The 21,580-nt window shown below is 45.8% G+C and overlaps 1 protein-coding gene across 2 annotated transcripts in view; it reads right to left on the bottom strand.

The window, feature by feature from the left end:
- Positions 1–21,580, bottom strand: part of AXIN1 (axin 1) — a 75,424-nt gene that overhangs the window by 30,407 nt on the left and 23,437 nt on the right. For both annotated transcript variants that reach the window (XM_076350972.1, XM_076350974.1), the window contains exon 3: positions 2,193–2,333. In XM_076350972.1, the coding sequence (XP_076207087.1) occupies positions 2,193–2,333 (141 nt within the window). The remainder of the gene's footprint in view (positions 1–2,192; positions 2,334–21,580) is intronic.

Genomic DNA, 21,580 nt, shown 5'->3' with positions numbered 1-21,580 from the left:
CGTTGCCTTGGAGCAGAAGCTAGATTTCTTCATTACTGAACTTGACTGCTGTATGCAAACAGCACACACAGGGAAGAACCTCGCTCATCAGCAAACAAGGCTTTTATTGCCATTTTCCTCAGAGGAGGCCTAAATCCAAAGCAATGAGACATGCAAGTCTTGTCAAGCAGCAGGAGTCCCTTCTTTAACTTGCGTCTGGTTGTTCTTCATTTTTGCTGCCTTGAGCAATTCTGCAAAAATTCCTTTGAAACTCAGGAGGCAGATAGGTTCAGCAATGCCATGTAAAAACCGAACAAAACCTGGTACTGGAGTTTTAAAGGATGTAATGAAGAGCAAGTGTTGAAAGCAGACAGAGTCCTTGTAAGCCAAAGGTCAAGGCTGTATGTCCAGAATCCCAATTTGGAGATCAATCTGCATGCATCCAGTTTGAGATGCACAGGAAGAAAGATCACAGGTTTACCCTTATGATTTTTGAGACTTACTTAAAATGAACCACTGAGATTGGGTTAGTTATTAGCAGAAGGCAGCACACGTATCAATGGTAATTAAAGTCCTAGAAGCAGCCTATGGTGGGCATAGAAGGGATAAAATGCCTAAAGGAAAAAGGAGCAAAGAATAAAGAATGCATAGGATGGTCAAACAGAAATTATTCTGCCTGTGAAAGAAATAAATTATGGCTACTGAAATAAAAATTAGGAGGGTGAAGAACTCTGGCATAAATGATCACAACTTATCACAGGTATAACCATCAGTGCAATCCCACGAGCCCGCTGAACCGGTGGAAAAGGAAGTGCTAAAAGCTAATTAATTTTGGAGAGTTCTTACATCTGTCTCTCCTGATAACAAGAAGTTACATGACCCCTGCTAGCTTCAGAGTACCCCTCCATATAAATTGATGAATATGAAGAATCGCAGAAGGATGTGGCAAAGCAGCTGGATTTGTATCAAACTGAGCCTTTAATTAGCGGTCCTCTACAGCTTTCTGTCCCAGGGGCATCCTCCGCCTCCCATGCCCCTTTGGCCAAGGTCTGCCTCCTCCATTTTGCAACATGACATGGATAAGGTTTGAGGAGCCGGTGCCGGTGAGCAGAGCGGACTCAATAACTGCTCCTAAATGGCTCCAAGCCTCTGCAGAGCTAGAGACAAACACGCTACCGTCTCGCATAGAGCCACCACAGCAGATACAGAAGCCCCCTCACCATGTCGCACATTCACCAGCTCACTGTGTTAACTGAGGGCAGGTGGGGAACTCTTGCAGCACCCATTAACATCCGCAACACAGGCTAGAAAGTTTCTCCAACAAGGTCTGACAGCTCCTGACATTCACACTGACACTAAACGGGCCTCTTGGAGGACTTTGTGTTTACAGCACTGCCATTAATAAAACCCTCTCCTAATTCTGTAAACCTGTCATCTTTCACTTGAAGAATCAAAGGGTTTCTGCTCTACAGAAGGACACTTTGCATTTGCACTACTAAAAAACAGACCAAACATTGAATATTTTTGCCCCAATCCTTTTTTTTATCACACAGATGCAGTCACAACAAAATCCCGTAACCCCTTTTTTCTCCCTTTGCAGACCATCTTTAAGGAAGGTATCTCATGGGTGAGATACAGGGTGCTGTCATGAAGGTAGGAACTAGAAAAAAGCAAAAAGGATTTGGCAGAGGCTTATCGGTACAAGTTGTGTTAAAGTGCAGCGGTCACCAGACATAAACTACAACTGGTCAGCCACCAATCCTACTGAAGAGCAATCGCAGACTGAGCACAATTTGGCAGCAAAAAACCTCCAGAGGAGAAGTACCCAGCTAAGCAGAAAGCTCTGTCTGACATTCAGAAGATACTACATCTCAAAACACTTACTACAAAGCCATCCAACGTTTCCAATATTCTTGCACCTGGCAAGAAACACTGCAGGAACTCCGACCGAGCATCGTTTATTTTAGTTCACTCAAACCATTTGATCTTGCAAATGTTCCCAAGACCGGCAAGGCTGAGTAGCCTGCACAGTGACAAAACAATCCTGCTTGAAAGGAAAGCGAGAATGATCACGACCTTGGTCTAGTCAGATATTCCCCCCAACACCAGCTGTGGCAAAACCTCCCCCAGACCAACACAACAGCAGCACCACCGCTACAGAAACAAACACGCTATTGTCCCACTTATTGCCCCACCAGACTGGAGTTACTTACACGCTGCTGTCCGTCAGCGACATCGTATCGGCATCACTGGACATGCTCTGCTGCTCGCTGTCGTTGGCACTGGTCGCTGGTGCCAAAGCATAGCCTGTGTTGACATAGTAAGGGTTAACAGGCTCTCTCCACGACCCATGCCTGCAAGAAAAATGAGAGAGTCAAATTAGAAGGACACAGCCTTGAGCATTCTCTGCATCACTGGGCAGAAGGACCCTGCCTGGAGCCCCAGCATCGGTGACAGGCTACAGACTAAGCTGTGTTAAGTTGCACTGATAGAACCATGAACAATTTGACTCATAACTGGAAGCAAAAGGGAATTTGTAGGGTAATGACAGTGATACTATTAGAATTGAAGAAGAGAGGGAACAAGACTATATGGAAGAAGTCCAGTTCCCATCAGGATTTATTGTGTCCATCGGCTAACTGCTTAGCATCGTCATTCTATGAGCAAGGCAGGACATCTAAAAGCAACGCCTAGATAATACGACAGCATTTTTCTTAGTCAAATCAGGTTTCTTTCTACTCTTCCAACTGCAAGGGATGTGTAGCACGGCTCACCCATTCTATGCTTGCTTTTGCACCCCTCTCTACTTTACTACAACATGTTTGCCAAGAGAGGGAGGTAAAGCAAGAAAAGGCTGTTGCTAACAATGCAGTACCTAAAGCCGACCTTGAACGTCACACTCGGGTACATCAAGCACTTGCAAATTCCACCAGGAAGGACCATCTAATCGCACCAGCTTTTCCAATGGACAATCTGGCCGTGGATCTATGGAGGCTACTTTGTACACAACCACATGCCTTGTCCTGCAGACACGTTATTCAAGTACACGTGCAAGCAGGCCAACCTCCTCTTCTTAAAGAAAATGGTAGAAGAGAGACTGCCTGCGTGAGCTAACTTGGGAAGAGAGTTCCTTGCTCAGGAGGAGACCTGCATTAATGGTGAAGCAGCCTGTGAAACAAGCAGGCAAGCAGCTCCTTCACACTGACTGCCACTGGCATAGAAAAGCTACTGCTGCCAGCGTGCCTCTAGCTCTGCTATACCGCAGGACAGTCACGCCATGCAGGCATCTTGTTGTCACTGCAAGTCATTTTGCAGTTTGCCAGAAGGAGGAACAAGCTGAAACATTCACACCAATAACAGCATCATTTAATCCCTCACTCTCCCTGCCTACCCCTCTGCATGAAGAGCAGCATTTGTAAGATATCCTGAAGTTGATAAATTCCTGGGTTTTCCAAGCTCTGTTACCAGCTCTGAAAACCAGAGTCCTGTTTTAATTCAGATCACGAAGCTCATCAGCATGATCTTTTATTAAGTAACTCAGTAACCAGCACCTAGTTGATGTGGTTTGTAATGGACCTTGAGCAAACACCTCCAAGGAGGACATATCACGCAATTTGTGCTTCCCTGTTCTGCTGTGAAAAGCTTTTCTGGCTGTACTGCAGTGGTCAAAGTCCTACAGACAACAGAAAGCAGTCCCTGCCCTGATGAGTTTACATTTCGATAAGACAAGGAAACCCATGAGAAATGCACAGATGGAAGGACTGGAGGCGAGGAAGTCACCAGGCAAAGGCAAAAGTTGGCCGTTTCTGCATATTTGTACAGAGTACGAACACAGGATAGCCACTGCATGAACTGGGACTAGCAGACAATCCATTTAAGGTAGAGCTCTTCAGAATAATTTATGTATAATATGGAACTCAGCGTACAAGGATGGAAGCATTACCAAAGTATTTTAAAACCTGAATTTGACAGGGCTATAGCTTTCAGCTAGCACACAACTCATATAGCTCCTATTCACCATGCCCTTCTGCTCCTAGAACCAATTTTCCTTGTAATACAAGGCGTCATGGATATTTGCTGGTCACTAAGAAAAACGATATTGTTTTAGGTCCATTATGGGGTCAGTTAGAAACAAATTACCCTCCTATTCTGACAAAGAGAAAACTAATATTTTGCTTGCCACAAACCAACAACACCTCCAAGCTATTTCTCCTCGGAGGACAAAGCTCAGTGTAGTTGCAGAGTGGTGCAAAGAGCATCCAAAACTGAGTCACCTGAGGTTTTTCACGACTGTTTGAGGCAAAGGCGGTCTTGTGAGGTTTCTCCACGCTTGGGTGCAGTACAGAGTCAGTTGGGTACGAACGCTTACGGGCACCGTGGGATGGCGAGTCACCACGGACGTCATCTAGCACACAAACTTTCTGTCTGTCACTGTAAATGCACTGGAGCAACCTTATTTCTATATTCCACCAGTTTTCAGAACAGCTTTCTAGGGCAAATATTTAAGGCTGGAAATAATTTGAACAAGTTCACCCTAAAAAGCAAGGTATAATAAGTGAAAACCTTACCACCCCCCCTTCACCAGTTCTCCCCTTGCGTAACGGTCCGTTCTGAGCATTAAAGGAGCGCTGTGCAGTGCAACCCTCCTGTCACATCCGATATGACAATTGCGTGATGGAGGCTGATACAACCTCTTAAATTGAGGCAGGAATGACGGACAGCTCAGGCCTTCCCTGCGGGCAAAGAGACGGATGCTTTTTGGATAACCCAATTAAAATATAGCATCAACTTCTAGTGGACCTTCTGCCAGGACTATCTGGAAGCAGCATGGATTATTCTCACAGTATATTAAGAAAGCACTATGATATATAGAAAAAAAAATGCAGAGATCAATCAATTTCTCCTTTGTATCTGCTGATACAAAGGCAGAGCAGGAGAGAGCATCTGAAGAGTTTGTCAGGCATGGATCTGAGATGGCTGAAGGAACCAAGAGCGAGCAGATGGGTGCCGGGTGGTCCCTGGCCCCTCTGGAGGAGTTGGGATGGACGGGCTCTCCTGCAGCACTCCATGGCTGTGGACTTCCCACTGAGGATGCAGGCAAGAGTCTGGTCACAACTGTTGTATTTAGCTAAAATTACACACTTAAGCATGTATACAACAGGGATTACTTCCATTTTAGCTCTGCCTCTAATACATCAATGCAAATGTAAACTTTCGGTAAGCGTAAGTAGATGGAAAGGGTATAGGATTTCAAAGCAATCATAACAGGTTACATTACTTTTGAGGAATCCATCTGTATTCAATCCTTCTCCTAACGTTCCCTCTCTCTGACAACTCTCTTCAGCTGGCTCCTATCACTATTTGAATGTTTTGTGCCGTGCCTCTGAAGAACGCTTTCAACATCTATTAGGAGGAAAACATTAAAGGAACATGGAGTCTAACAAAAAAAAAACCTGGTCACTTCTGATCTGGGAGGGGAGGCTGCTTTAAAAGGGATACAGGCACACTCGGAGCGATTTGAAATGTCAGCTAAAAACCTCACATACCGAGCTCTATGTGCTGATAAGGGCGATAAAAGGAAAGGTGAGCATTTAAAGTTAGACTTCACAAAAATTCCTGCAGACTTCCGGAATTTTTTTTTTTTTGATTGAAAGAGCAATGAACGGTTTTGAAATGAACACAGAACATTTCACACATCGCAGAAATAAAGCTGCATGTCTCTTATGCAGCTCTCAGTTGCTCAACCCTCAAAATAATCACATAGGGAACAATTATAATAGAGATCACAGCGACCCAAGTAAGTCAACCTGACCAGCTGCCTTTTCTTTGCATAAAGCCCTCCACTGACCCCTGTCAATTCTGGTAATGCTGACAAGGGCCAAAACTGTGGTAGAAAACCAGCAAGCACCTCCTTAGGGCCTCCTTCTACCTGTTCAGAGTTTATTTTGCATGTTGTCTTGGCTGCATCCCATCCCCAAATCTCCCACTCCTCTAACCAAGACCAGCACACGGCACTCTGAACATTAGCACCGTCAGATCTTGGAGCTTCAACGTAAGTGCCAAGAGACGTGAGGTCCTCTTCAGTCCTCTTGCCCTAGCTGGAGTTCCCACTGCATTGTGAGTCCCTAAGGGCATCCTTCTCCTTCCAGCCTGGGATCCCCAGTCTCCTTCACACAGCTCCCCACTGATGGCTATTTCAATTTTAAATCAAAGATGGAAAGTCCCCAATTTTTGCCCAACATGCTACTTTTTGCTCTTTGCAAAAAGAGCATGCTCTGGCTGGCATGCTCTGGAGAAGCACTGCATCACCTTTAGAATCCACAGTGGGAGAAAGATCTCACAGATCCTGCCTGCAAACCCAAATCCACACGGCACTCCCTTTGGTTCTCAACAGTTACGTACCTACTTCATTGATGTTCTTCATCAAGCATGGAAAAAAAAAACCTAAGGCAAGAAGGAAACTTCCTTGGAGATGAAAGACCTGTAGGCAACTAATTTCTGTAGAATTCAAATTTTCATTGGAGGGATGTCGTGGTTTAACCCCAGCCGGCAACTAAGCCCCACACAGCCACTTGCTCACTCTCCCCCGGTGGGATGGGGGAGAGAATCGGAAGAGTAAAAGTGAGAAAACTCGTGGGTTGAGATAAAGACAGTTTAATAGGGAAAGCAAAAGCCGCGCAGGCAAGCAAAGCAAACCAAGGCATTCACTCAGTACTTCCCATCGGCAGGCAGGTGTTCAGCCATCCCCAGGAAAGCAGGGCTCCATCACGCGTAACGGTGACTTGGGAAGACAAATGCCATCACTCCGAACGTCCCCCCCTTCCTTCTTCTTCCCCCAGCTTTATATGCTGAGCATGATGTCATATGGTGTGGAATATCCCTTTGGCCAGTTGGGGTCAGCTGTCCCGGCTGAGTCCCCTCCCAGCTTCTTGTGCCCCCCCAGCCTGCTCGCTGGTGGGGTGGGGTGAGAGGCAGAAGAGGCCTTGACCCTGTGTCAGCACTGCTCAGCAGTAACGAAAACATCCCTGTGTTATCAGCACTGTTTCCAGCACAAATCCAAAACATAGCCCCATACTAGCTACTGTGAAGAAAATTAACTCTATCCCAGCCGAAACCAGCACAAGGGAATAAATTGCACAACACTATTGGCAGGTCTGTGAGACATAGTCCTCCCAAGTCCACCAGCAGTTCCAGTGTGGCTCGAGCAGCTCCCAGTCTAACAGGAAAGCTGATCAGATCCATCAGTTTTCATTGCTACCATCTTCTCCAGCTCTAGCACTGAATTTTTACGACACTGACATTTTCTGGAAGAAAATTTTTATTCAAAAGAATTGAAGTTGTGATAGAATCCAGGCAGGCTGGCAGTGCTCCTCTTGCAAGGGTCCCCCATCTGCCTGACCCTGAGACAAGTGCATCTCCAAACTCCCTGGTGGCATGGTGAGGCACCTCCAAACCCCTGTACTATCAAGGAAGCAGCACTAGATTATTACTAGAGATAAAGATTCGTGAAGCTGACAACCACAAAACCCCAACGCATTCTGCTTACGTTCCCCCAAACAGCACTTCCAGAAGATTTCCTCCCATGACATACTCTGAACCTTTGGTCACCAGGGTTTGGATGAGCAGCTCATTTTTAACATGGGAGAAATCCCATTTTCTAGACCGCTTGAGCCATGAGGCAGCTGATAATCACCCAGACTTCACGAGTTGCCTTGGAAAGCTCCAAGTTGCAGGAGAAGTGGGGCCGGGGGTACATCCTAGGGAAGGACACCCCAAAACGGGCTCTGCAGAAACTCAGGATCTCTCGCCACAGCTGACAGCAGGTCGAGTAGCTGTGATACCCTCCCTCCTGCACAGCAGCGAGGAACCTCGCAGCAGGACACGATTCCTCCTTTCCTCTTTTGGTGGGTGGTGTCTGAGCTGAGAGGTGGTGCCCGGAGACCACAGAGCAGGGCTGCAACTCAATGAGACCCAGTTACCGAGTCTCTGTGCTCCCACCCTGCTTTTTCACACCAACTTCTGACAACTTAGTTTAAACTTTTATAGTCCTGGGTTTTTCAATATGACTATTTCCAGAACTACATTTGCAGGAGGAAACCAGGACTAAGCCCTACACTTATTTGGTGTCTCTGGTCATTTTGTCTTTGTGATTGGGAGGACGCAGTCTAATGCTGAGACATCCTTCCAGCTCATTATTTTAACATCTCCCATTTATTCAGTGTGAAAAAATTAATTTTTCCATTAAAAAAGTTACGTACTTCCACCAAAGGAAAAAAAAAAAGCTTTCAAAATGACAGCTCGCTGAGTCTCTGGCTGGCCAGACACGATCAAGCAGAGCTCCCTTACTTCCCATACTTACATCTACCAAGAAGTGGGTGACTGTCACATCCTTCACACAATACCACATTTCATTATCACAACCAGTCAATCAAATTAAAAGGTGCACATGTTAGCATATGATGTACGAGCTGAAGCAAATCCCTTCAGCATATTTAAATAGCATGTGCTGACAAGAGTGTTCGAGCGGCAGGGTCACCTTTAAACAAGGGATTAGAACAGCATCCACCAAGAAGTCTGACTTACAAGATTACATTAACCTACCACGTGAACAGAAAAGTCTCCGTTTCCAATCCATGGTACCAACAACCATCACAAAAGTTGCACCACACTGGGTATAAAACTATTAGAAACGTCCCAAAGCATTCACAGTGTTCCCCAATACATCATCACGGGTACGTTTTGGAGCTAAGAACACAACGTCTATGACGATGCAAAGCTGAAAACCTTTACTCCTGACTGGATTTAACCTGCACTAAAGACACAAAGTCTGCTCAAGAGGTTAAAATTGGGGATTTTGCTGATAATTTGATTGCAGATCCTCAGGGTTGCTCCACTTAAAACTCTTCCCAATTACTGCGGGTACTCAGACGCTGCTGTGCATCTCAACTTTATCACTGCCAATGTCAAGCTAATCACATGTGTTCTAGGCAAGGGCAGCTTCTTCAAAGATCACATCAATTCTGGACAAGTTAATCTGTTCTTTGAGGTCTCCAGATGGCTCTCGCCAAGAAAGTTCACTTCCAGCCCTGCAGCCGGCGAGCGCAGCGGCCCCGGCGCTCTGCAGAGCATTACAAAGGAACCAGATCAAAGTTGTGTCTTACAAAAAAATGAAATCTGAAGTTTGAAAAGCAACAGCAGCCTGTCACTTGTAGGCTTAAAGACGACTTCTGCATGCTCCAGCTATCAGGGAATTTATGATTACAGTCTGCCTTTTAAAAGCTGATGAAAAAACCGACGCTCTTTAGCGCTCCTTGCCTTTGCAAATCTGTATCTTCTTCTGTGCTTATTCATCCTCCCACGCTGGAGGAAGAAGGGAAATAAATAAAAACTTAACTAAAAGCACAGATAAGGGCTCCTCTTTTCTTTTATTCTAAGGCATTCAATTCCATTTTAGGAGTACACAGAGATTATTTTAGGGGGAGCTTCAGTAATTATTGCAAAGTATTAAAGTACAGTTACAAAAGCTAAACCCAAGATCTACTAGCCTGAGTTTCCAATTTCTCACTCCTTTGCACTTACCAAGGACATACTACTTCTCAGGCAGGACTAAGGTACAGAAGATGCAGTCATTAAAACCAATAATTTAGATCATAGGATACAGCAAGGTGGGTGAGAAAAGTGATTTAGAATTTGTCAGAATCTAGGAAGGAAGCAGAAATACAGGAAATAGATTGTTTGCCTTAGGAGGCAAATAAAGACTAGATAGGCTAAATATTGTGGCTGTATTGCCCTATCGCCACCATACCTCCTTAGGAAAGGCTTTCAGACAACAGGATGCAACCACTGCGTTCTAAGGAAACTGCAGAACAAGTCCCTCAAGATTTCATCTGACCGTGCATCTACAAATAAGCCCTCCCGGCTCCTCCTTCCCAACAGAGGCAAGGCTGTGCTCATTCATCGTCCCAATTTAATGCTACATTTTGTCCACTAGTTACAGATTTAAAATAAAAACTGTAAAAATCCAATTTTGACACACAATAAAGTCAAGTCCTTCCTAAAAACAATGCACATCTTCCCTAGAGTAAGACCAAAAACCTCATTTATTTAATAGCGCAACACACAAGAAATGAATGAAAATAAAAGAGAAAATGCAGGCAACGCAATGTCTACACATGAATTAACAGGACGCTTGGATCATCTTCCTGAAATAAAGCGAACATCGCAGAACGTTTTGTTCCATACCTAACAATAACGGGTATCTGCTTAGACTCCTTTCAACATATTAGTCTGAATTTATACCATAACATACTTTGGGTTTTTTTTAACATGATATCATGATTAATATGAATCTTTATCCATTATGAAAGGTTGACATTAAATAGGGACATTTACTATAAAATATGCAGGATATTTGGCTGCACCAATTGTGATTGAACGAGAGCCTTACTGCTTTGGAGCAGCCTGGCTCCCTCAGTCATTCAAAAGCCTCTGTAGCGACTCAAGAAGCTACAAAACCAGGGCAAACCCAGCATCTCCTGTGTGCCTTTTGGATATCCAGGGTATATGGCTCCTACCGATAAGCCACACTCACCTCTGTGCCATGGCCTTTGTCAGACAATACTCCATAGGAGAATTATTTTTAGTATTTTATTAAAAGGCACAGAATCAAGCTCGCACAGGGATGTGCCGAACATCCACGCTTGTTGTGTGATTCATCGCAACAAAGTGCATCCTGAACGCAGTGAGAGGACCTCGAACCTGAGGACCAAATCCTCCTGACACCTCCAGAACAGAGAGGTCCTGCCCAGGACAACAAGCCTAAGGAGGACTGTCAGAATAGTAGCATCAATGTGCTTTAAGGTCATGTTTTGCTTTAAAATAAATACAAATCTTTTCAAATCACAGGGCCTGTCTACATGAGCCTCGCAGCTTGCCCAGGAGCTTGGGTTCCCATCCCTGGGCAAGGGACGCCATGCTCCAGCACGCTCCCTGTGTGCTCCAGCTGCCCAAGGGCCTGGGTGAGAACCAGCCCACAGCAACCCCCCCTGAAACAAGTGGGAACCCAGTCCTCATCCCCCACTCTTTGACCCTCCCAACGTGCTCCCCCTGGGCCACGGGGCTCGCTAGTGCGGACACGGGCACTAATGCAGTCTCCTTTCCCCTCGCTTAAGCTGAGGGCTGGGGAAAATTTGGCAACAAGCTGATAGGCAAGACCTCTCCACTCTGCTAATTGGCTTCTCAGAGTGAAATGACATCTATAACTAATATGGCAAGTGATTTTACATATATATGGATCTATATCTATCTAATGCGCTTAAGTGGATGAACACACACAGTAGCCATTTCAGACCATGTGCAGCAGTGCCAGCTCCCACATCTCTGCTTTCCTGGGTGATTCTCCCAGATAAATCGGGGCCAGTGGAGATGAGGAACCCTCTGCAGAGAGCTATGGGGGTCTCTGCATGGGCTCCTCTACCTTTTCCCCATGGTTTCCCTTCCCTGGGAAGGCAGACAGGGCAGCTGGGAGACGTAAAGGAGTTGCAGAGGAAACGGTTCTTCCCAGAAGGGGCAATACAACTATCACACTGCAGATGTAAAAATACCAGTGAACCCCCCCCAACCGTTCAGAGCCCACCACGTCACACCAAGAGAGCAACCATCCGTCCCTTCCTCCCGCCCTGCCTGCAGCCCAGGATGCTGCTCCCTCCGCAGATGAAATAAGCAGCCGAAAGCATCTCCCAGCTTTCCAGCCGCAGGCTGACCGTGCAGACACCCACGCAACACGGCTTCCAGCCCAGAGCATCCCCCTCGCCCGCGTGGCGAGGGCCTTGGTGAAACAAATTACTTCCAAATGCCTGCCTCTGAGGCGCAGGGAGAAAGGGAAGCCCAGGTTTATACCTGGGTCTGCTCATAACCTAAAGAAGGCAAGCAGCTCCACTTAAAAACAGCACTGCCTGCAAACTATCAAATTAATCCCGGGATTTCAACAGCTTTTCTTCATTATTTTTCATCTCAACCAAACCACAAATTTACTTAATGACTAAACCAGGCGAGCGAGCACTTTGTTTTCCAGACAGCGGGAACCTTTCTAACGGGATCCAGGTTTTCAGAAAACATGTTTACCTAAAGTCAGGCGAGGGAGAGGGTCCATTTCCAAGATGCTTTTTTTAACTTCCCCAAACCCACCACCATCGTGGTCGGGCTATCTCCGAGTCCCGAGCCTGAGGAGAGGCGCTGAGCAGGGTGAGGAGGAATACAATAAGAACACTGTGTTCCAGGAATGATCGAATAAAGGCAAGAACATGCTTTTGGCTAGCAGGGTTCATCGCTGTAACTCCGTCTGCTGCTTTTCTTCTCCGTCTCAAGCAACGTTGTTTGTCCATGCTTCTCTGAAATGGAAAGTATTTCCTCTTGCCTGCTCGTTCCAAGGAAAGATCTGAGGAGGCCTGGTATAACCAGGCAGAACTGGGGATTCTCCAGTGCCTCGACTCTTATTTGCCAAAATTTCTGCTCAACAAGCTTACAAGAAAGAAATTACGAGCAGATTTCTCTGCAGGCTCAGTAACTTAAGACCAGGGCCTGTAGGATGAGTAAGTTTTTGGACGGGAACAAAGCATCCAGCTTTGGCCAGTGACTCCAGACCATTCCCCTCCTTCCTACATACCTATAGAGCCTCTGGAGTGTTCAAGATCATGGGAGGGGGCAGAGACATCCACGGGAACGTGGACCACATTGGGGAACAGGAGCCATTGGAATCAAAGGGCAAACAAGACTGCCTGGGCTCAGTCCTTCCTCAGATCACCAAAGCTTTTCAGGAGGGCATAAACCCCAGCACTGCAATCCGTTGGCTGTATTGCTTTCAGGGATAAATTTCCCGATACTTAAATCACAACAGTGATATTGCTGATGGCTGAAATTAAAGGAGAAGATATGCAACCCAAGGGGGTTCCATTTGACAAAGACTAGTCGCAGCTTTGACATCAAACTGCTTGCTTGTATCGCTGGGCCATGTAACGCTGGCTGAGGCACACGACCGCAGGCTTGCTAGCCTCACTTAAATCCTCATCGAAACAAAGGCGTGAAACTAATAACCATTACCAATTTATTGCCAACAAACTTGGTATTTTAATGAAATCAGAAATTTGGGTGGCAGAAGAAACCAGTTGATGCAATGTTTTGAACATCTATGAGGCACCTGACTTGGTGCCTCAAAACAACCCAGGTTTGTTCCCGAAGACATTTGATGAAGCCCTGCTAATGACGAGGTGGGTAGGATTACTTAACAATAATCCTGCACAAAAAAAAGACTTTATTTCACTGAATAAGGTCTGGCTCACCAATGCACATGAAACGAAGAGGTCTGCCTCCAAGCAGAGACACTCACTGGTGTCTTAACTCCTACAGAAAGGATCCAAGAAACTCCCCCAATTGAACAAGAACCTTTGAGGTGACCGAACTCCGACCTCAGCTGGTAACAAAACCAAAACCACAGAGGGCTGGCAAGACCTGGCAGAGATAAAGCTGAGAGTCAGGATTTAATAGTGCTCCCAGAGGGGAGATTCAGCTGATTAGAAACATCCTAATCTTCTCTCTCAGTGTATATTAAAGGTCAAGAAGTGGGATCAGATATTGGCAGCACATGAAAAAACAACTCAGTCGAGCAAAAGACCTTCACAAAGATGTTTCATACCTTCGCATTAAAAATTCCTGCAAAGCCTTATTTCACTTCACTTATATCTAGGGAACACATTTAAGTTTAAAGTCAAGAGACCATTAGATCAGGACAGGAAAGAAGATTCTCCCCCCCCCCCCCCGCCAAAGACTTCTGCCTCTAATCAGTACTTCATAATGAGCAGGAGTTCATAAGCATCGGTTGACTGCAACCATGACGGGTAAGTGGGTCTCGAAAGTACAGCACCATGAAACAGAGCTTCTCCAGCAGCCCTCTGGAGTCTCACAAGCTCCCCAAATGGGGTCACTAAAGGATACTTGTTGGATCGTGTTAAGAAGTGGCAGGCTATATCAACAACAAAATACTGGCAAGCTGCAAAAAGCTTTTAAACTTGCTCTACCGTTTACTGCTCAGCTCTGAAGAGATGTCAGCATCGCAGTAAAGGTATAAATCATAACTCAGTTTCCTGGTCTCTACTGGGAGCCCGTAATCTGACGTTCCCTTCTCAGCTCAAACTGACCTGCCTGATATAATGCAGTGGTTGGGGTAAGATGAGGGTGGACTGAGTCATGCTGCCCTTCTGACAAGGTCCATTAGAGGTTGACAGCAATGACAAGTCCCCAGAAGAACTGTAATAACAACAACCAGAAGGAATGAACCACGCAGAAACTATGTCTAAGGGAGATGCATGCTGTTAAAAAGGATCTTTCCTTTTCTAGAGATGCTTATTTTTTTCCTCTTTTAAGAGGTTAGCAGACTAACGGCACATAACTTGCTGCTGTCCCCAGAAAACAGGCATACAGAGGGAAGTTAGTCTTGTAAAGATGCTACAGCCAGCCTTCCTTCTAAATAAGGACTAAAGCAACTTTTCCTTAGATGGTGCAGAATGAAGTCTTCGCTCACAGTCCTAGTTTTGGGACAGTCACTGAACCTTGCACCTCCAGCAAGATCTGGAAGCCAAATCATCAGTCGCTGCATCGAGGTCACACAAAGTCATATTTAAAGATAATGAATGAAATCAGCCGATTCAGTTTCTCATTTCTTGTGGCTGTACTTTTACAAACGGATCTAAATTCAGTGGCTGACTGGCAATCCAAAAGCAAAGAATTCAGCGGTGAGAAAGATGGAGATCGGCATCTGAAGCCAGGCGGTGCAGGTTGGTGAGCAATCCCTCTTTACTGCATATACCTTGACCATAACTAGAAGGACCCCGTTGGGCATGTTCTGCTGCTGAAGGTGACAACATCTCCAGAGGCATTCACTAAATAGTTCAAGGTGCGAGAACCAGTTCATCGCATTTAAATGGATATTAAAGTGTAGTGAAACACAGCTAAAGGAGGCAGGGAAGGGGAAAAAAAAATAAAAAAAAAGAGTTGCTCACAGACAAATTGCACAGGAGCTCACAAGGTAGCTCCTGGGACACTGCAATACCAGAAGGTCCAGCTAAACTCCAGACCAGAAGGGAGACGAAATACCTTTAACTGTAGCGCAAGAGTGTTAGGGAAGCTGTTGGGAAGCTTATATATGCAGTCCATCCCGTTACCGTGTTTGGCCACTGCTCAGGGAAGTCCTGTGCTTGTTTTTTCTCAGTGCGCTCTACAGCAAGTGAAACTTGCTTGTTGTTATTTTTGCCTTATGCAATTTTTCTGTTTTGGTTCTCATCCATTAGAACAGGCAGATATATGGGCTTTGACCTTTATTACACAAATTCCACAGTATCTTTTCATCTGGTACGCATTATTGTGGGATATATATGAAGTACCATGTCCATTTAAAGGGCTGTAAAAGAGCTGTTTGAACTCTCATTCCATTCCTACATATCTTTATACAATTAAAACCAGTTGACGGTTCCATTTAGGAAAAATAAGTGACAATGCAAGCAATGTGCTTTTTGTTCTAAATAAATTAGCCACTGTTGAGATAAAAGGCAGCTGTATTTTTTTTAACCTCAGCTTCTTAAAGACAGAAGGCTAGGTGATCAAACTCTGTGTGTTTCCGTTGATCTCCTCCTGCTCCCTCCAGAAATTCTGAGTATAAGCTATTTGCTGACACCCAACCAAATTCAACAGGGGAGGGAGGCCCCAAAGACACTGCGATAATTAGTGAAAACAGGAAGGTGTGGAGAGACTCTTAAGTGCTCTGAATAACGACGAGGCTGTGGCCAGATTGCAGCAGAAAACCTACACGGAGGAGAGATCTTACAATCGCCTCAAATGCAAACAGAGGTTTCAGCTCCAGCTGACACCTTCCCAGACACCGAAGTCAGCACGGGCCCATTGCAAAAGCCACATTTTGGGAGCCCCAGTGCTGAGACCCGGTTTAATTCTGCATTTTGGATGGCCGTGGATGGGCCCCAAATCACCTCCAGTTGACATGATGTGTTGCTGCTACCATTTTCTTCTTCTATAGCAAGTGGAGCCCAGAGCAGAGCACCACGGCTAGTCTGACCCACTGCCACACGCTGCGATCATCCCTGCTGCCATAATGAGAAATGAAATCCTGTGGATGAAGGAAAAGGCTGTTTTCTGTGTAGGGCCTGGAGCAGAAGAGCTGTGAAACGCTGGAGCCCATCTGTTACAGAATGCATATGTGCCGTACTAGACATACAGGATTTCACTGACCAAGCAGGTAATACAAAAATGCCTCATTGCTTTAGATGTTTCCTCCTTAAGACAGCAGGGAAAAGCAACCTACAGTTTTGAAAAAAAATTATCTTCTACTCACCCCTCTTGTGCCCATGTATCACACTATCTATTACTGATCCTGCACTACCTCTGCAGAACTTCATCTGCTCAGGGCACAGGATAAACGGATTGCTATCCTTATTTTCCCCCTCTCTGTACTTTCACATCACCCAAATCTCATGCTGAATGCAGCATTATTCACTTGGTTGGAGATTCTTCTACGGTAATTTTCACAAGCGAATCTCGTATTTATTTGTGATGCTATTCTGGAGGAAGGAAAAGCTATTATCCTCTTATGTACAAAAAGCCAACTGCAATTCTGAAATAGTCAAAGTTTTCTCAAAATGTGGATGCTCAATTTGAAATGCTCTGGGCCTAATATTCAGCATTTTTGTAAGACTTCTGCCTTGATGCATGCTCAGCACATCAGTAAGTCTGATCTGGGTCTTAAGTTGCGCACAGAAAAGCTAAGGCATGCACGATGATTCTCTCCCAGGGAGAAGAGCTGTCTACAGGGTGTCCCTGGCAGAAACCAGCATGGAAGCACCTGTGTTTTTCTGCTCGCATCTTCTGCCTCTTCCACTGCAAGGCCTTTTAATGATGCAAGAGGTAATGCACGTGCCCTGTGCACCTTCCTTCCTACCTGCTCTGTTAGTTCCCCCGGCACCAGCCATCCCATGCACTGAACAAGCAAGAGTCCTAAAGAAAAAGTCTATGATCACACATCAACAAATAGCTACTAGAGTAGAGAAAGTTATGAAATGCCATGTGATAGCACCGTGCATCAGACTTACATCGTCCCATGTCTACACGGGGCAAACACCCCCAGCCCCTCTCTCCCGTTCAGCCATCTGGGTTCAATCATACAGTTAGGATCAGCTCACAGCCCTCCCCCTCGCAGGTGAACAGGGTTTCTCTCCTCTAACCCACCATTAATTTGCACAAAAGGGAATTTTATCCCATGATCAAAACTGGCTGAGATCAGTGGATAAGCAGTATCTTCCTTCTGCGTAATGGGCTTGAACTAAGGCTGAACAGGCAGCTTCAGCTGGAGCACCTGAAAACTCCGGGAAGTATCGGAAAAACCCTTTCCAGTTTTAACACCCTGTACAGCCTTGTCTCTTGCTCGCTCCCCAGATCACCTGCTCGCCGTTGGAGGATCTCACCCTCCTCACCTCCTCCCCGTCACTGCCCAAAAAGTCTTTTTTTTTTTGCTGAGTGCCCGTTCTGGAGGATGCAAGAAGAGAGCCGGCTCACCTAACGACGAGTGTCGGAGACTCCAGAATCATCATCATCAGCAACAGGAATTGCAGTTTCCAGTCTCTGAAGTCTTAGCCACGAGCATGGTCAGAGCAAATACACTTTTCAGATACTCTGGCCGCCAAGATTTTAAACCATCTACTATAGAGCTCGTGCGATTTTCACAAGCTTATAATTTAATCAAATTGGACGGATTCTCACATGGACAGCACAAGATACGTTCAAGCTGCCAGTGCCCCTCCCACCTCCAGCAACCCACTTGCCAAACGATACACCCCTGCTTCAAAGTAGGAAAGCTGGAAGGTTATCAATGAAAAGTAAATTGTAAGACTCTGACATGAGCAAAACAATGTAATTTCCTCCCCCTCTGTTTTTGCTAAAATTTGCCAAAATAATTCAGCCTTAGGCAGAATCTCAGCGTGGAAGAATACCAAACAACACAGTCTGATAAAGATATGAGCAACTACAACAAAGTTTTATATAATGGGAAATGTTAGGCAACCATGACTACAGCCATTGCCGCCAGCTCCGCCTATATAGTAAATGAGTGATATTTTAACATCGCTATTAACCCCCCCCGCAAAACTATAAGCAAGTCTGTAACATGAGTCATAATATCCTTGGCATATATTTTGATCGCAAAGCTGATGAAAGCACCCGTCCCCGAACCTGTGTGTGAAAACCGTAGAGGAATTAATCAAAACATGCGGGAGCTTGTGACACCGATGTCTGAGCCTGCACATCTGCATCTGCAGCTGTGAGACTCTTGCATGACACGACACAACAGCACAGAGACTTGGCTGCCAACTTTTGCTGCCGGTACCTTGTTACATCCAGGGAAGAGAGAACAATATTTGCCAGCGGTTCTTATTTTAGGACTGATCTTTCTGGACTATGTGTATATCCACAGTACGATGTAAAATTCACAGCGTGAATAAGTGAGCAAAGAGAGACTCATCTGTTTTGCGTGTGCATGTTGCTATCACAGCAACTGCTCAATGGCATCATCTCCTCTGCTCAAGATGATAACAGATGTCTATGTCACATGCGTTTGTTGTGCAGCTTTAAGCAAATAATAAATGAATTTATGAATTCCACTGTTGGCGTCTTATGGAGATCCTCCACGTGCAGGATCACTTTGTTACTTGCCTGCGGGCAGCAGGTTGACTGCCTGGTGGGATTGCCTGCCGAAGGGCCATAATTCCTGACCTCCCAATCTTCCACTTCACAACTGCTCTCATTCTCACCACTGGAAGTCTACCTCAGTCCAGATGAGCAATCAGAATAATTAATCAGGCTGCTTTCTCCAGTAGAAAGGATGAGGGCTTTCCCAAGCAGCTATTTCCCGATACTAACCTTGCAAATCTCCCCCCAGGGTTTATTCTCTGGGAAAAGTTAGGGAACAGGTTGGGACAAAGAAATATCTGCACATTTCCTTGACTGGGGCCAACCCCAGGAGATCAGGAGGCCATGCATGTCTGTGAGCAGATGCCCCTCAGATCAGGAAGAAGAATCTTCATTTACTGTTGGAAATGCAGTTGCACCCAAAAAACCTTCTGGGGATTTTATTTGCTGCTGCAAGCTGAGGAGATATGGGGCCACAACAGCTCTCAGGACACTGCTCACAAAGACTTGGGCTTCATTTTTGGGAAAAACGCCATTGCTGAGGAAGACTTCTGTCTCCCTGGTAGTTTAGGGCAAGTTCATTAAGTGATAAAACTCTGACGTCGACCTTCACTGAAAATGTGATAAGAATCCAGAAGAGTTGAATATACCCCCAGAACGGTGCCTGCTCAGCTGCTAGCCTTAGAGAGGAGATGTTTCCATCAGTCCTAAAGAGGACCAAGGACCGTGATTTGATCAGCAGGAGAGGATGTGTTGGTGATCATCAGACCCTACAAAATCTTTTCTGATCCTGATCAATGTCACTTTCCCAAGTGACGAGGACTAGCAGGCCAAGGTCACCTGCCTGGCTGAAATTCAGCCTAGGAGGGCTGGTTGAACAGCAATAAGAAAGAGGTCTCTTCAAACAGAAGTCAGAAACGTGTGGAACTTTTAGTTCTAGAGCAAGAAAAGATTTTGACCCAGTTTCAGATTTTAAGTCCATCTCCTAAACAAAAGCAGCTGAAGTTTAAATGAGCCAATTCTGCAGATCATTACGCTGCTATTACACAATTCCTTCTAATCCCTGAAGTGTGGAAGATGTGCCAACGCCAACCCAGGCACATCTTTGTCATTTCAGCTGGACTTCCAGCCTTTCCACTAAAGATTTAATTCTGCTAAACCATTCTTGACAAATGCTGAACACTAAAATCTCCCAAATATTTATTGTTATTTCTTTGGCCATGCTATCACAAGTGCCTAAATTCCCCTTCTCAGTTGGAGAGCTATCTAGACCAGAGGTCTCCAAATCTTTCAGCCTAATAAACATCACAAAGGCTCATGAGCCCCTACGAGTAGTAAGGGAGAGATTGTTTGTGCCACAAAAGGAACAAAAATGACCAGCCATCCCCTGCTGGCTATTCTCCTCCCCTAAGAACTTGGTCTAATCCCCTCCACCCTACAGCCCTTAAAAAACAATGTGCCAAGGAAAGGGAGCAACTGCTATGCATACTGATTCGCCCCCAGCTTGGACGTGGCTCCTGGAGGACCACTGCCAGTCAACTGCTAAGAGCAGCCCCCTCTGAGATGCTGCGCTAAGGCAGAAGGTTGCTTTTCATCCCCCTGTCTCAGGGGCTGCCCAGAGAAACCATCAGGCTGGTTGCAGCTCTGCTGGGCTCATGCAACAGCAGAGCTCTTCCCACAACCTCTTTGGGTCTCCAAAGCCCAGCAGATAAAAGGGCTGTGGAGCAGCCACAACTCCTGCAGTCATGCTCGGACCCTCCCTGAGCCAGCCCGAGAAGCAACTTGGGCTCGTCCAAACATTTTGGGGAGAAGGCAGAGGCTGCAGTCCAAGGAGCACATTTCTATTTCTCTTCCAACGTTCAACGTGCTAACACAGCACCCTTCAGGTGAGGAGGTACCCATGCTCGCTAACAAGCCATGCAGGGAGCAAGAGCCCAAGGTACCAAGGGAAAGGAGGAAGATGTGCCAGAAACACAGGGTTATGGCAGCTCTCAAAGCCCCCTCTGCGTGCTCAAGTGTGCCAAGGCCAACCCTGGAAGTACTGGGCTCTCTAAAAGAAGCCACAGTTGAGAAGGTAACATTATGAACCTATAAAACTAGGTTTTACTGCTGTTGACTAGCTGGGACATGCAGAACATGTGTTGCAGGGAACATAGCATGGTTTTATTAGCAAACACAAAGCCATTCATACAGAGTGGCCCAAATGGGGTGGGTTGAATTAAGAGAACAATAGCAGCTCATCAGATGGCCCTTTCTTTCACATATGTCTTCAACTTACTACGCTAGCAAATACTTAAAGCAACTTGGAAATACATTTTCATCTGAAGAGCCTCACGTTATTAACACATTAGATTAAAATCAAAACAATTGAGGACGTAACCTATTCCTGATGCTATTCATTAAATGACTAAATCTAAACCATCAGCACTCAGCCAGCCTCCCCCTCTTTTAGAAACTCACTTGCGATCAAGTGACTTTGCCTCATGTAGCCCAAGCCAGCACTTTGCAGCTCTGCTGAGACTAAACGGGACAGTCTTTCGGTACTAAACACAACACTGCATCACTGCCCGAGCGTGTGGGTCACAGGAGGGCTCTGGAGCCCTCAAGTTGTCCAGGGGAAGATGTGCTCAGGCTCAGACAAATCTGAAAGGAAAAAAACCCACCCCTGTTGCGTCAGAGGCTAATGCTAACCACGTTTCAAACTCGATCATGGATTCCAGTTCCCCAAATAACAAAACAATAGACACCAAAGAGGAAAAGTAGAAACTGCTGCTTGGGGAAGCTTGCCATGACATGCTGGCTGGAAGTGTGCTGGGACTAAATCCTGCTGCAGCTGGGCTGGGGCTCAGCACACCAAGGC

The sequence above is a fragment of the Aptenodytes patagonicus genome, chromosome 13 (genome assembly GCF_965638725.1).
Source record: "Aptenodytes patagonicus chromosome 13, bAptPat1.pri.cur, whole genome shotgun sequence".
Taxonomy (NCBI): domain Eukaryota; kingdom Metazoa; phylum Chordata; class Aves; order Sphenisciformes; family Spheniscidae; genus Aptenodytes; species Aptenodytes patagonicus.
This window is presented reverse-complemented; position numbering and strand designations above follow the sequence as displayed.